The 15880-nt window shown below is 36.0% G+C and overlaps 2 protein-coding genes across 2 annotated transcripts in view; one reads left to right on the top strand and one right to left on the bottom strand.

The window, feature by feature from the left end:
* The window catches only part of LOC107581737 (rho GTPase-activating protein 23-like), an 86418-nt gene extending 85402 nt beyond the window's left edge, over positions 1-1016 (bottom strand). The window contains exon 1 of the mRNA XM_016267386.1: positions 586-1016. Coding sequence (XP_016122872.1) covers positions 586-594 — 9 coding nt within the window. The 5' untranslated portion in view covers positions 595-1016. The remainder of the gene's footprint in view (positions 1-585) is intronic.
* A 9034-nt stretch (positions 1017-10050) lies between these two features.
* The window catches only part of LOC107581796 (transmembrane protease serine 9-like), a 6846-nt gene continuing 1016 nt past the window's right edge, over positions 10051-15880 (top strand). The window contains exons 1-9 of the mRNA XM_016267447.1: positions 10051-10098; positions 10951-10971; positions 11077-11239; positions 11316-11587; positions 11680-11828; positions 12702-12981; positions 14342-14513; positions 14597-14853; positions 14954-15051. Of these exons, the coding sequence (XP_016122933.1) occupies positions 10092-10098; positions 10951-10971; positions 11077-11239; positions 11316-11587; positions 11680-11828; positions 12702-12981; positions 14342-14513; positions 14597-14853; positions 14954-15051 (1419 nt within the window). The 5' untranslated portion in view covers positions 10051-10091. The remainder of the gene's footprint in view (positions 10099-10950; positions 10972-11076; positions 11240-11315; positions 11588-11679; positions 11829-12701; positions 12982-14341; positions 14514-14596; positions 14854-14953; positions 15052-15880) is intronic.

Genomic DNA, 15880 nt, shown 5'->3' with positions numbered 1-15880 from the left:
CCTTAAAATAAAGTGTTACCCAATATTTTTAGCATTCTATTTTTTTTTTTTTTGTGATTACTGAAGCACCTCTGTAACCCTAGTAATTTCCCCACTGGGGTTAATCAAGTTAACAATCTGTCATGTTTCTTTAAGTGCAAAATTACCCTAAACTTTAGTACAATGCTTACCTATAACTGCAGTTATCAAATATGATACTTGTCTGGACTAGTATCTGCGTGCTCCTGTTTTAGGTGCATCGCTGTCATGCAAAGCAGAGTTTAAGGTTACTCTTATCTGATTTTAAGCAGTGATACGGCAAAGACTGAATTCAAATCAAACGGTGATTATGATACCAACACCCTTTCTAGATGAAATGCTGTATGATGTTCTTTGAATGACATCAGCATCACAAAAAGACAATCATGAACAGAATAAGCTAAAAACATTCAAAGCAAGCCGCACGGTAGTATTGAGGGTTGTCTTGCTGTTAGAGATTGATGCAAGCATCCTGCTGTGCTGTTTGCTTTTGCCCGAAGCATCACTGGCATGAAACGGGAAACATGTTTGTTCTGTGTAATAGTACACAGGCTGTATATGGCTCACCTGCTCCATGCTTCAGCAATCCTTCTTCCGCCTCCTGTTCCCACTCATGGCACACTATTCCGGCTTCTCAGTGCAATATTCCCTCAGTATCCTCCCTAATTAAGCAATCCTTACAAAAATCCACAGACGTCCTTACATAACCGGGAGGCTCCCTGAAGATGAGCCGCTGAGATGCATTCCCTCTCCGACAGCCTGTTATCCAGTCAAATGCTCCAGAGTGTGTGTTCCTATTATATGTGCCACTTTCTCTCTCTCTCTCTCTCTCTCTCTCTCTCTCTGTCTGTCTGTCTGTCTGGTTTTGTTGTGATCCTTTGCTCCAGGCTATGTGCTAAAGCAAAGGCACAGGGTCAGGGCTGTGGCTATGATTTCCTCTACTCCGTTACGGCAGAGGATACGAGACTCCCTCTCACTGGTTTGTTTGCTTCACACTCTTCACCTTGCCTTCATGCTTCCAACTCAACCCTCCCTCTTTCTCTCCCCACTTCCCTCCTCTCCATCCCTTCCCCCACTCGTATGGATTCTGAGGGAGAGGAAGAGGGGGGTTGGTCACAGTGGTACCATGTGACTCCCAGCGTTGGGCCGTGGGACCCAATGAACTGAAGCTTTTTCTGTATCTATGGTGGGACCCCACTGATGCCCAGCCAGGCTCATGCCTAAGAGGAAGCTTCTGTCACCATTGGCAACCATAGAGCACAGCAGCCATAATGTGAGTGTGACATGCTCATGTGAGACTCTGCAGCAACATGCTGTGCTGAGAACATGCAGCTACATGCAGTTTGCGGATAAATGAAATAAGGCTGCTTGCGCTGTGTGTGAGAGAGAGAGAGAGAGAGAGAGAGAGTCAAATGTGTGTGATTTAGAGTTTTACTGACCTCTGTAAAGCCGGTCTCACACTACAGGAGTTTTAAAATCCTAACCGATTATGAAATCTGGTTGCAGCACACACATAAGAAGAATCTTTGCAGAATATCTTGCCTCAAATCTTAAACATGCACACACTACAAGATTTTAACATCGTGGCGCATCACACACTACAAGATATTACGATTATCATGCCAGAGGAAGCGCCTCACGTGATCTCACGCAGCAGATCGTCATTGATTTTTCAGTGATGTTTACATATGCTAGCTAGTGTGCTAGCTGCTTTCTACACTCACCCAGTACATTCAAAACTGAGGCGATTTCACTCCAGTGCTTCTCTTTTCTCCTTACAGTTGTGATACGTTTTCGACATATTATACAGACAGTCGTGTTACTATAAAACGTCAAGAAGCAGTTTCCTCCATCTCCACTATTCAAGTGGGCCGTACAGCAGCTGTTTTGCGGTCGCGCATTGGCTATTGTGAAAGTACTGACGTAATCATATAGCCGTCATCATCCCGATTTAAATCCTAAATATCAAACATGTTTGATATGATCGGGGCGGCCCCGATTTTTGTGCGAGTAGATCGGGAGGTGCAAGATTCGATCGGTGAACGCCTCACATTACCAGATAATCCGCACCGAACATCGGGACCGATCGAGGGGCTCGACAAGATTTTTGCTCCGATTCTCGGGAGGGGGAAATCGGGCTAAAAATCCTATAGTGTGAGCCAGGCTTAAGGCATGCATGTTTTTCATACTCTTAGAGATGAAATATAAATGTCATGTTCCTACAGTCCTGAAAAACCTGTACACTCTTAAGAATGAAGGTTCTTTATTGGTATTAATGGTTCCATGAAGAACCTTCAACATCCATGGAACCTTTCCATTGCACAAAAGGTTCTTTATATTAGAAAATGGTCCTTTAAATTATTAAAATGTTCTTTGCACTAAGAAAAAATGGTTCTAAGAACCTTGTTACTTTAATCTCTGGTTTGGGAAACCAGAATGAACATTAGCACCCCCTTTGGAGCCTTTATTTTTAAAAGTGTACATATCAGTCTTGTTAAAAATTTTTAAATATGTTATTTATAGGTCTGTGGAAATTAATAAAAGGACATTTAAAACATTTTGTTCTCTGGTTTTAATGTATTTCATCAACAAGCAATTATATTTTGTGACTGCTATGGTATCATATCATACAAGCAATATGCTGTTCTGAATATCCTGATATTCTGAATTATAATGTAATCACAAGACTAATCACATATATTCCAATCAACAGCACGATCATGAGTGTGATATTGGTTTTATACAACAGTTTAATAAACAAGAAGTACAGAGTAACTTAATAAAAATAAGATAACATCGATGATAATAAATGTTTCTTGAGTACCAAACACGCATATTAGAATAGTTTCTGGAGGATCATGTGACACAGGAGTAATGCCTGAAAATTCTGCTTTGCCATTACAGGAAAAAATACTTTTTGATATATATATATATATATATGTGTGTGTGTGTGTGTATGTGTGTGTGTGTGTGTGTGTGTGTGTGTGTGTGTGTTCACTCTTTGAAATTGTAATAATATTATATAATATTGCTGTTTATTGTATTTTTTCAAATGTCTCTTCTTAAAGTTCTTAAAGCATTAAAAGCCTTACCAACCCCCCCACCTTTTTTTTTAAACCTTTATTGTTTTTTTACTTTTATTTTGGTAAAGGCATCCCCTGTGAAAAAAAAAATCCATGTCTGTATTGGTTTGTATTTGTTTAGTACACCAAAAACACCTAAATGTTATTTGTACCCTACACCTTCTATTTGTATATAAAGCCAAGTATAATCAGTGTAACAGATAAAGCCTTTTGCATTATCAGATACAAAACAGTAGGCCTATTTACTTTTCTCAGAGTCTTTCAATTGATGACACCCTTGGATGCCCCAAAGGAAGGTTTTGTAAGTTTTAGCTCACATTTGGGGATGTATTTTCCCCCAAACTATAGTACACACATACATACACACACACAGACATACACACTCACACACAAAGTCCCTTGTACAGACAGGAAAGGCTTGGAAGGAACAGGCATGCTTGGTTAATCAGGAAAAAGACATCCTTGGTCATTTCCCTCAACCTACATGGAGAAAATCCATGATTCACCCAACCACAACAGGAGCAGAGCCAAGTCTGGGAAACATTATCTGTCACACTTCCCCTCTGCCTCACTCATCTGTTGTCACTCCTTCATTCTTTATATTATTTTTTCCTCACCTGTTTTCTCTGTCTTTCTCCATTACAGGAGGGATTCTGTGGACTTAAAAAAAATCTCCCAAAACATTAAGATGCAAATATCTACAAACTGGAATGAAATAAATCCTCTTTTCTGTGAGCAGGCAGTACAATCTGCAACTTTGAACGAGGTTGCTATCATAAACTCAGTCCGCTGTTTAGATCAATCTCTTGTGTGCCTATACTTGAGTTCATGCCTCCTACAAATCTAGATGCAGTTTAAATATTTGTCCTCTAGATGGAAGTAGAGTGAATTATAGGTAGATCTGACGACTTTTTCTTTAAAGAATCTCTCACACCCTGAACAAACAGTATCATCCAATTTAATCATACCATACTCAGACTTGCTGCTCCTTGTTTCTATTGCTGTTGAAATGCAAGATGTCTTCCTCATTCTACTTAACTTATGAGTCGTTGCACCATTCTCAAGTTAGTTTGGAGAAATATGTGAAAAATACTGTACATATGATTAAAAAAATTCTGAATACATTAATGGATTGTCAGTGTAGGTTGTACGTCACTGTCTCTCTAATAAAAAGTGACATTTCACATGCGATCAGTTGGGGATTTTTATTTTATTTTATTTACTTATTTAAAATAAAATAAAAATCCCCAACTGATGTGACAAGATTGATAAAATACAATAATGGTTACAAATCTGTAACCAAACCCATTATACATGATTAAAACCAATGCACTTTTGAAGCATTTTCTGTACACATAACAGAACTATCCATAAATTGCCATACTTGATTTGAGTTTTTTTTTTTTATGTGGACCAACTTGCCAATCAATATGCAAAGCAAAAGAATCTTGTTTCCAGACATACTTAAAACATTTACCTGAGAAAAAAAATTGAGAGAAATTGAATGAAAAAAATTGCATATAGGATATCTTTTTAGATTTTCTTATTAAATATTTAATTTCATTGATTTGTTTCATTTATGTTGTAATTTTAACTCTTATTTATTGCCATGTTTTTTTTTTTTTTTTTCAAAAGCAGTCATTTTCAAGGACATTTTAAAGAAGTAATTTCATGGAAACACTGCATGGCATGACATTTTCATTGATCTCAGAAAGTTTTGTTTGTTTTGCATATAGTAATTTGAGGACGTGTGTTTGACGTGGCTAACAGGTTTAGTTAGTGTTTACCTGCGAGTGCATGCACATTCCTTTGTAACAAAAGACAGTGTTCTAGGATTTTAAAGATTTACAGTCTGATGAAATAAACCCACTTTGACCCACTCAGGTTTGCAATCAAGCTGTGGATTTCCAGAATTGTTCTAGAGAGAGACAGACAGCAACTACAAACTTTCTTGCTGTGCTTCGTGATCTAATGTTGAGCAACTCCGCTCTAGTTTTTAATATTTTTTCTTCATAATTGTATCATTTCATCATCAAATTCAGCTATGGTCTTTACTATGTAATAAAATCTGTCATCATTTACTTACCCTCACTTACAGGTGTGCTGAGAAATTCTGCCTTAAGTTAGTAGCTTATAGATGTACAGGTACTATGTCAAAAATGTGTTTATGCGGTTTAAAGTTAAAAAAACACATTATTTTCCACATACTGTACATTTTTACAAAGCTCATCGGTCTGAAAAGCGAGGTGTGCTGTGATTGGCCAGCTATGAGGTGTGCTGTGATTGGCCGAATACCTCAAGCGTGTGACGGAAAGCACCTTACCATTACTGTGAGGCCGTGTCCCGACGGGCGTGACGAGCTCTTTTGGAAGACCAAACAAAGTAGTTTCACTTTCACAATAAAATTGAAATATAATTTTTATTGAAGTGTTTTTCACACTAAGAAAAAAAATAGTTCTTTTAAGGTTAAGATGTTATTGTTATTTCATTAATCCACACATATAAAGGATTCTTCAGACATAAACGGGGATGGGTTGCAGTAATAGATCCATCATGATTCAAAACGGCCGATTTGAATGAATTGAATCACTCTGTCTCTCCTCCTCCCCTTTGCTGTCCTCTCTTCATACATCTGATTTCTAGTCGTGTCCTCTTTTGGAAGACCAAACAAAGTAGTTTCGCTTTCACAATAAAATTGAAATATAATTTTTATTGAAGTGTTTTTCACACTAAGAAAAAAAATAGTTCTTTTAAGGTTAAGATGTTATTGTTATTTCATTAATCCACACATATAAAGGATTCTTCAGACATAAACGGGGATGGGGTTGCAGTAATAGATCCATCATGATTCATAACACGGCCGATTTGAATGAATTGAATCACTCTGTCTCTCCTCCTCCCCTTTGCTGTCCTCTCTTCGTACACCATCTCTCTTTCTTCAATTCCTTCTGTACTTCATCTTCTTTCTCTGTGTCATTGTTCCTTTGCATTGGATTTTCACAGATGATCTCTTTTGTTCATATTGAACAGTTTAGTAAAGAGCGCTTCCTGTGTTGCGTGCATGACTAACCCTGTAGATGTCTGATGAACAAGCCTGGAAAACCTGAAAACGGTGCTTGGTGGTATTTTAGGTTGTTTGCTTAATTATAAAATACTACTATGAGCAAAAGCAATTTTAAAAGTTACATTAAGCCACATCTTTAACATTTACTACTGGATTTATGACTCATTTTACTCAGCTGTGAGCCAGTTGATGCCTGCTGTACGTGTCTCGTCCTTTTGTTGAGAAAATGTTGCTATAATTAGACCATTTAATGGAGAATGAGAAGCAGCTTTTTTCCATACCAGTAAACAAATCTTTTTTGTTTGTGCTTAATTTAATTGCATGTTAAGCTGCCTATTATTCTTTTTTTTTGCTTCCATATTAAAGTTAATTTGTTCATTTGTTAGGATCATATTGCTGTTGTCTTAAGCCAGGTGCACACTGTATAATAGTCAGTTATGATTGTTTCTTATCAGACTGTACAAACAGTATCCCAAACCATATCAGATCAGAGCTGTCATTAATGTCAGACTGTATGACAGTCAAGACTCTTTAAAAACGAACATATATCATATCGATATCATTTCGTGACACTTTCAGTAATTTACAAAAAGGATACAAATGGTGGCTATAGCAAACAAAAAGTCTTAATTTTGACCATGGCTTGTCTTGAAAAGAAAAATAGATCAAACAAAGATGGTGTGCAGAGCAAGAGGTAGATTGTTGTTGTCACTAAGTGCATCAACAGGTTCTGTGCACCTATTGGTTCTTGGTTCACTGTGCCTCAAAACTTCTGACACTATAGCAAAATATAATCAGATGTATTTTTTTTTTTTACTCGCATTAATTAGCTGTCTGCGAACATGACTACAGATTTTGGCCTTGGATCCGAGAAATTCTTTAGGATTCGCAAAAGTTGTCTCGGATGGCTAAACCATACAGTGTACACCTGGCATGAATCTGGCCACTTAATGTACCTCCATTACCTTCCTTCAAGAAGAAATCATAAAAAGGATCAATTTAAAATTGCAATTTTTAAGCAAATGGAAGCAAATGAGAGACCTTCTTTTTTTATGTATACCAATTATTAGTTAAAAGAATATAGAATGGCTTTTATTTTGAAGTTTTTGTGTGTCTTGTTCTTGTCATGTCTCTTTTCACTAATCCTGCCCTGATTTGCAGGTGTTTTGTTTTGCCAGTAAGTGCTGTATAGCCCTCATGTTTGTGTATGTTGAAACTGATTCTTTTGTCTTGGACAGTGGTTCCAGTTTCATGTTATGTTTTTAGGTCATATAATGTCTATTTTGGTTTCTTCTTAGGATCTGTTTAATTGATTAATTTTCAAATAAACTGCAATTTGCCTCAGTACTGCTTCATGCCTAATTGTGTTTGACACCATATCCATAGCTAGCAGTTCAAAGCGTTTTTATGAACATTTTATGAAAATGTGAATATTTGTGTGGTTTGAGTGACTATTATAATTTTCTTTCAGAAATTGCTAGTAGATTTCACAAATATTTACAAGGAAATGGCAAGTAACAAATTTAATTAAATGTGAAATTTTTTTCTTGTAAACTTTCACTATAAGGTCATCATAATGAGTGCAGCGAGATATCACTTATTTGATGATTATTTGCAAAAGCAATCAAACATTTTTTTTAAAATTCCACATTAAAAATTGCGATAGACACAAAAGGACAAACTCTCTAAACTGGATTACACTGGACTGTACATTGAAGGAGGTCTCTAAAACTATATTTAATCACTAAAGCTTCCTGGTTTAGGAGATGATACAGATGAGAGCATTGCTCTAAGTATGGTTTAAATTGACTTGTGGGCAAACACATTGGATGACCTGAGTTTGAGTCCTGGCTTGAGGTTCTTTCCTAACCTTGGTCTTAAAGCTGATTTTTTTGTAAGTCAGTTACATAAAAAGGTAGATTGGTCTAATTTCGGTCCAAAAAGACTGATTACTTCTTGGCTAACTGCTAGCTGGTTAGACTAGTTCTTAAGATGCACTGTAGTAGCTGTGTTTGTTCAATTGTCCCGGATTCAGAAAGAAAGCGAGAAAGAGAATTATACTGTACTGTACAAAAATTGTTATTTGGTTTTTGTGGAGGAAAGAACACAAACCTGTTATCTGTTGTTTTTTATTTCATAACTGGAATTAATAAAGATACGCTTATGTTTCTCAATTCTCCAACAAACATTTTGACTGTCTAACACCCTTTCTTTAGTCAATCATTCAATGTGGTGACACTGTAAAAGGCTCAAGAGCAGGTCTGAAAAACACTACATTCCATAATTGCATTGCAAACATACAATGAAAATGAAAAACAAACATACATCATGTAATCTGAGATTAGAAAGATCCAGTTTGACTCGTTACTCATAGAAACGTTTGTTTGATGTTGGTGCACATGATACAGTAAATCTGAGTAATTTAAGCATCCTTCTTGCGTTAATTCATTGACTAATTAAGTATTACATAAGCAAAGTTTTGTAATTTAAAAACATCTCACAATGGGTTTACACCTTTAGCTGGGTTTTTATTTACATCTGGAATAATACTGCCAATGAGCATTATATCGTTGTAATGTTGCACTCGATTATTATTCAGCATGTAACTTGTGCTCTCCCAGTAATCTCAGCTCTAAGCAACAGTGTAGTGAGCATTAATCATTTGAACTAAATGACTCTTAATTATGACTGACAATTGAAAATATGCTAATTAGTAAAGACGAGAAAATGCATTTTTAGATTTAGGTGGGAATGCTGATGCTACTGTCACCCCATTCATTTCTGGAATCATTAGGCAAACTGCCCTTAACTGTGTTTTTAATTATGTTTGTAATAAAAAAAATTAAACAAATAATGCCAAATGAAATAAAAATGTGGCCTAAAATATATTAGTAAATGGTTACTTTATTACAGGAAAATTAGCTTGTGGCTATTTATGGTTTTCGCTCTGTTTACCAGAAGCATGCAACTTGTTTCCTCCGACTATGAGCCAGGTGATGTCCTCTGTAGGCTATGTGACTCACGCTTTTGTTGGAAAAAATACTATTGTAATTAGATCATGCAGTCAAAAGAATTTTCCTTTGCAGAAGAATGAGGAACGACTTATTTTTCCTGTAACAGTTAAATTATCTTTTATGGTTGACATTTGTAGGTCACTGAAATTTTACTTTAAGCTATTCATCTCTGCAGTTTCACTGAAAGTATAGGTTATAATATAAAAAGAACACAATTACAGGTTTTCAGGCAATTGCAACACATTCTCCTGGCAATTGATCACTTTTTGACATTTTGACGAATTGGCGATTAATTGGTGTTGTTAGATGCAGGGCTAGGGATGAACCTTCATGCTTTTTCGTCCTAAAAATGTTTGTTTCCATATGAACGAAGTTGCACGAATTCAACCAAAAATTCCACCTGACAGTTACGGTTTATCTTGAGATCAGGTTGGGAATTCAAGGAATATCATGCAACACAGTTTTACCAACGAATAGAGCTGCTGATGCTGCATGTTTTAAAATCTGACAGAAACACTAAAAGCGCCTCGAGCATCCTTAGTCAATCTACACTAAAGGTTAAAAAACTATAAACGAACACCTTATTTGAACACATTTTTAACAAAGTTTCAGATTTCAGAGTTTGCACAGGTGAGAATTATGCATGATTTAGAGTCACCAGCCTGTCACTTATCTCACTAAGACATGCAGGTTGCTCAATAAGTAAGACGAATGAACACTGAAAGAGCTTACAGACTGAGAGAGACGGAGGCGTGCTTTGTTTAAAATGTGTTGAGAGAGTGTGTGGGTGTGTAGGAAACGGGTTAACCAGGATATTTAAGAGCAGGTGCAGGTATCTGAGCTGTACTGTCTGAGATGATGATGAGGAAGATGATCCATATACTCAGTGTAGCATTTTCCGTTGCTCTTCTAATGAGAGGTAAGCTCTTTTATTGGATAATTAATACTTAAGTTTATAAAATCATTTTTATAAACTATAATACTACATACTGTACCAGTCAAACGTTTGGAGTCATTGAACAGTAAAAACAGCAATATTTTGCGAAATATTATTACAATTGTTTTGAATTTCAATGTATTTTAAAATGTAATATATTTTAAACGGAATTTGCAGCATCATTACTCCAGTCTTCAGTGTCACATGGTCCTTCAGAAATCATTCTAATATGCTGATTTGATTCTCAGTTATTATTGATAGTCAGTTATTAATAATGGTTCTTATTATTATCATTGATGAAAACAGTTTTTGAGGGAAACGTGATACAGGGATTTCAGGATTCTTCAGCGTATAGAAAGTATAAAGGAACAGCATTTTTGTTTTGGAATGGCACAATTGTTCTGAACATTAATAATAACAATAAAAAGAAATGTTCATTGAGCAGTAAATCAGTATATGAGAATGATTTCTGAAGGATCATGTGACACTGAAGACTGGAGTAAGGATGCTGAAATTTCTGATTCACATCACAGGAATAAATACATTTTAAAATCATATTAAAATAGAAAACTATTCTTTTAAATTGTAATAATATTTCACAATAATACTGTTTTTTAATCAAATAAATGTAGCCTTGCTGAGCCTGAGTATGCAATGTAGCCTTAAAAAATCATAATTGTTTCAAACTTTAGCCTGTATTGTATAGCTAATTTCATTTTTACTAACATAACTATTGCATTCTTTTATGGAAAAACGTTTTATATTGCATACATGTCTTTTTGTTTGTTTTCCCCCTGAAGTTTTAGTTAACTGAACTTGTTTCTTGTTTTGTAGGATGTGACGCACAACTGGATGGTATAGCTTTTCACCTCATATTTTAAATAGCCAAATCCTATTCAAAAATGTTGCTATGAGCAGTTGTTTCTCTAAACATGTTTGCTTTGCTATTGTCATTGTCAGTGTGTGGCAGACCACCTCTCAACACAAGGATAGTTGGAGGACATGATGCACTGGCTGGTGCTTGGCCATGGCAGGCCAGCCTTCACACGAGCAGTGGCCATTTCTGTGGTGGATCACTCATCAACAATGAATGGGTTCTGACTGCAGCTCACTGCTTTGCCAAGTAACTATCACAGACCAGCCCTTGCAATTATTTGAAAAATAATGTGGCGAATTCTTAACACTTGTTCTCCCACTAGAATTACTTCATCCGCTGCCCTAACTGTGTACCTGGGCCGACGGACACAGGAAGGAGTAAATGCAAACGAAACGTCCAGGAGTGTCTCTGAAATAATAAAACATCCAGGCTACATTAGCAGCACTAATGACAATGACATTGCTCTTCTGCATCTGTCTTCACCGGTGACATTTACTGACTTTATCAGACCAGTCTGTCTGGCTTCATCAAGCAGTACATTCTTCAGCCACACTGTGAGCTGGGTCACCGGATGGGGAGACATTAGGACAGGCGGTAAGTTTTTTAGTTTTACTTACCTTGATCATACACAACATGCTGTATTATTGCAGTGTGATTCATATTTGATCATTTAATGTCTTTCGCAGATTCCCTTTCCTCACCGCAAACTCTACAGGAAGTGCAAGTGCCTATTGTTGGAAACAGGCAGTGTAAGTGTCTTAATAAAAACTTTGCATCAATCACAGACAACATGATATGTGCCGGACTACTAGAAGGAGGGAAAGACTCCTGTCAGGTAACAACTCCTGTACATCCATTTTTGTTTTTTCATACTTTTAATGGGTTGAAATTTTTCTTCAGTGTGAAACAGTAAATCATATCAAATTGGTGTCTGTAAATAATAATAAAAAAAACTTAAAAATGAAAATTAAAGTTAAACTTAGAATTCAACCTAGTGAGTCATTTTCAAAACACTATCTGGTTCCTTGCAAAACTCAGGTATTTGAGATATATTTTTAAGGGTCTGTTTTATGCATTATTTTTCCTAGTTTGTAACATTTTCCTGAAATTTGTTCTGTAGTGAAGGAAAAGTGAGACCAAGGGTTTTATAACCTTTTAAAGAGAAGGGAAACTTTTAAACTTTTTAGACAACTTTTTTTTTTATAACTTTTTAAAGACAAGAGGATCCTTGCATTCAATTGCAATTAAATAATTGGTGAAATTAACTCATTACTGAAAAATGACCTTATCAACATTCTGGCATCTGAACAATAAAGGTTACAGATGGACAGGTTATGACGATTCCTCATTCCTAAAATACAAATACAACCATATATTTTCATAAAATACCCATTTATATATGTTAAAAAAAAGTGTGATTTTTGTTGTTGGCAAAATAATGGGCTTTTATATTTCCAGTTTACTAAAGCCAAAGGAAAATAATAAAAATACTATCTGGAAAATGTATGAATTTATTTTTACATACATTTTTTACATACATGTATATGTGTGTGGTCATGCTGTAGTTTCCACAATAGCACTAAAAAAAGACAATTCCTAACAGGAATGTTGATGCTTTAAACAAACAATTACAAGAATGTCATATTCCCATTAATCCTTCATATTATATATTACGTGGCGTGTCACTAACCCGTTCTTCATCCTACAGGGTGACTCTGGTGGTCCTATGGTCAGCAAGCAGGGCTCGCTCTGGGTCCAGTCTGGAGTTGTGAGCTTCGGCAAAGATTGTGCTTTACCTAACTTTCCTGGTGTGTATGCCCGAGTGTCTAAGTACCAGAGCTGGATCAATGAGAAGATCACCTCCAACCAAACAGGCTTTGTTGCATTCACCTCCAATGGCACTGATGGTGACCTGGCAATTAGCTGTGATATTGTGCCTGCCATTACCACAACCACTGTCGCCACTACTGCAACTACAACCGTCGCACGTAAGATTCCACCAAGTCAAATAAGATTGCCAATAAACCATGCATACACATCATTGTCCATTTAGCTACATGTCCTAGGACTTAAATGTGTACTTGATTTCAAAAGTACTGTAAATGGCGCTTTTACTTTGGTAAACACATATTTATAAATTCGTGTCATTTTCAATCAAGGTGAAAGAAGCAAAGCGCTCCAGACAAAATGCGACCAATAAAAATTGTTTAAATGCACTTGACATTGGCAACAGTTAGAGTCTGCCACAACACAACAATGAACACAAATGAATGAATCTTATGAACTGTCTCTTTTTACAGAGTCAGACAAAATAATTCATGAAAAAAAACATCAGACTTGTGACTTGAATCAGACTCACTCAATCACTCAGTAAATCTTTAAAAGCCCTTAATCGACTTCCTCTCTGAATCATGAGGCATTTTACTCGAGCTATTCATTTATCAACTAAAAAAGTAATTTGGCTTCTAAACGTTTTATTTTAGGACCATGTCAAGTCTGACGTCACACATCACTGTTTCCGGGTCCAAACACACTATCAGTTCCCTTAAGCTAACAACAAGCAGTGCTAATATAGACTCACTGTGTGCTGTAGTACTACAGAATGTAGTAGAAACCATTTTCACTCCGAAATTGCTAGTAAATTTTGCAATTAATCACAAAGAAACAGAAAAGTAACACTGAAAATGTGAAAAGACTGTCGCATACGCCATGAGTTTTTAAAAGCTTATCTTTAAGCTGATAAATAGTGCTCATAAACAGCTGTTTAAATTGTATTCTCACTTCAGTTGGAGTGGAGGCTTGGACCTGAAAAGAGTATTCAATAGCCCTAGTCATTTTCGTAATCTGAAGCCCTTCTTGTTCTCAAGCCCATTATCTGTCAACTAATCAATAATGAGTTTCAGTAAAAGCAGAAACAGAACTTGAAAGTCCTGCTTATTCGAACAATGGCCAGAAAACCTGTTCTGTGATATGCCTCCCAAAGCATTACGCTGCTTTCTGTGCTAATGGACTAACTGTGTAGCCTAAGCATAACAAATGCACTCATTTTTATTTATTCATTCATTTATTTATTGTTGCTTTTTAAGACTAAGTTGATCTTTAAGCTGCAAGCTGTATTTAGCTATCAACTGTAACAGGGAAAAAAACTAAAAATTTAATTGTAATTGTAATTGTAAGTCTTTGTACTTTAAAATTTGACATTTAATTCAGTGCTGTTTTTTTTTGCTATTTGGGAATTACAGTCATTTGTTTCAATGTATGAAAGAATGAGAGAAAACGAAATATTTCCCTTAATACATTTTTAAATATTTCACTTATAAAATTCACCCTTTCTCTTTGTTACTGTAGCTGTAGTGTGTGGAAGCGCCAGACTGAACACCCGCGTTGGAGGAAACAGCTCCCTCGCCTCTTCCGGTGTTTGGCCATGGATGGCCAGCCTGCAGTTTAACGGCAGTCACGTTTGTGGAGGAGCGCTGATTGCTGAACGCTTTGTCATGAGCTCTGCCAGCTGCTTTACCAGGTAATGCCACTAAAACACCATAAACAAAAACATATGATGAGAAATCCAAGTGATTTGATTCACCAGAGTTCTCTTTTGTTCAGATCCAGCAATGCCTCTGACTGGACCGTGATCCTGGGCCGTCTGAATCAGAATGGCTCCAACCCCAATGAGGTCTCTATAAAAGTGGCCAATCTCACAATCAGCAATGGTACAGGTGACAACATTGCAGTCTTGCAGCTGGCCGTCGCACCAAACCTCACAAATTTCATTCAGCCTATATGTGTGGACATGGGAGACAATACCTTCAGCGCTAACACTCAGTGCTGGGCGGCAGGATGGGGCTCGGGAGCAGGAGGAGGTGTGAACGCTTTAAACACTATGCTAAATAAGTCTGTTCGAATTGTCATCATTTTTTTCACATTTCCACTTAATTTGAATTTGTTTTCTTCCTTTTATAGTGATCCAAACTCTTCAGGAGTACCAGACCGCTGTTGTGAGTTGTGGAAACTCATCCTCAAACAACAGTATTTGTACAAGTTCCTTAAACTTACAGGAGGCAAGTTCATTCTGTTTAAAAAACAAAACAACATTTTGCATTATTTCTGTAAAAAAAAAAAAAAGTACTTACAGATATTAAAAGGAATGGTTGAATACCAGTAAACTGAGGCTTCTGGGAAGGAATTGTATTTACAGTTTACAATAAGGTTTAATGAATTATTATTAGTAAATGCATTAGGTAACACAAACTAAAATGAACAATACTTTTACAGCATTTATCTAGCTAGGTTAATGTTCATTTCTATATATACCACTAGTACAGTAGTAAGTTAGTATAAATGAACATTATGTAGTTGATACATTATGAACAACTATGAATTAACAGTGAACAGAGTTTATTTATGGATAACATGAATAAACGCTAAAACAAATTTCAATGAATGGAAGCTTATTGTGAAGTGTTTTCAAATAATGTATACAACCATTTAAACTTTTGGAGATTTGTATGATTTTTTCCCCCATCAGAATACAGCAAAACAGTCAAATTGGGGAATATTTTCAACATTTAACAGTAACACTTTACTTAAAGCCTTTATATATAATGCATTATAAAAGTGCATTAATTATGCCTTGTAATGCACATTATAATGCATTGTACAATCTCATGAATAATTGTAGCCACAGTTAATAGATTATAACACTTATCAATTCAGTGTTACACTATGCATTTTAATTTTGGTTGTACTTATTTACATCAAGATATAATGTACAATGCACATTATGAATAATTATAATGCATTACACCCTTTAATAACCCTTTATAATGCATTATACATAAAGGCTTTAAGTAAACTTTTAAACAACAGTGTACGTTCTTGTCAAATTAT

Source organism: Sinocyclocheilus grahami, unplaced genomic scaffold, assembly GCF_001515645.1.
Source record: "Sinocyclocheilus grahami isolate Dianchi unplaced genomic scaffold, SAMN03320097.WGS_v1.1 scaffold37.1, whole genome shotgun sequence".
NCBI classification, from domain to species: Eukaryota; Metazoa; Chordata; class Actinopteri; order Cypriniformes; family Cyprinidae; genus Sinocyclocheilus; species Sinocyclocheilus grahami.
The sequence above is the reverse complement of the archived record's forward strand: the minus strand, read 5'-3'. Positions and strand labels throughout refer to the sequence as shown.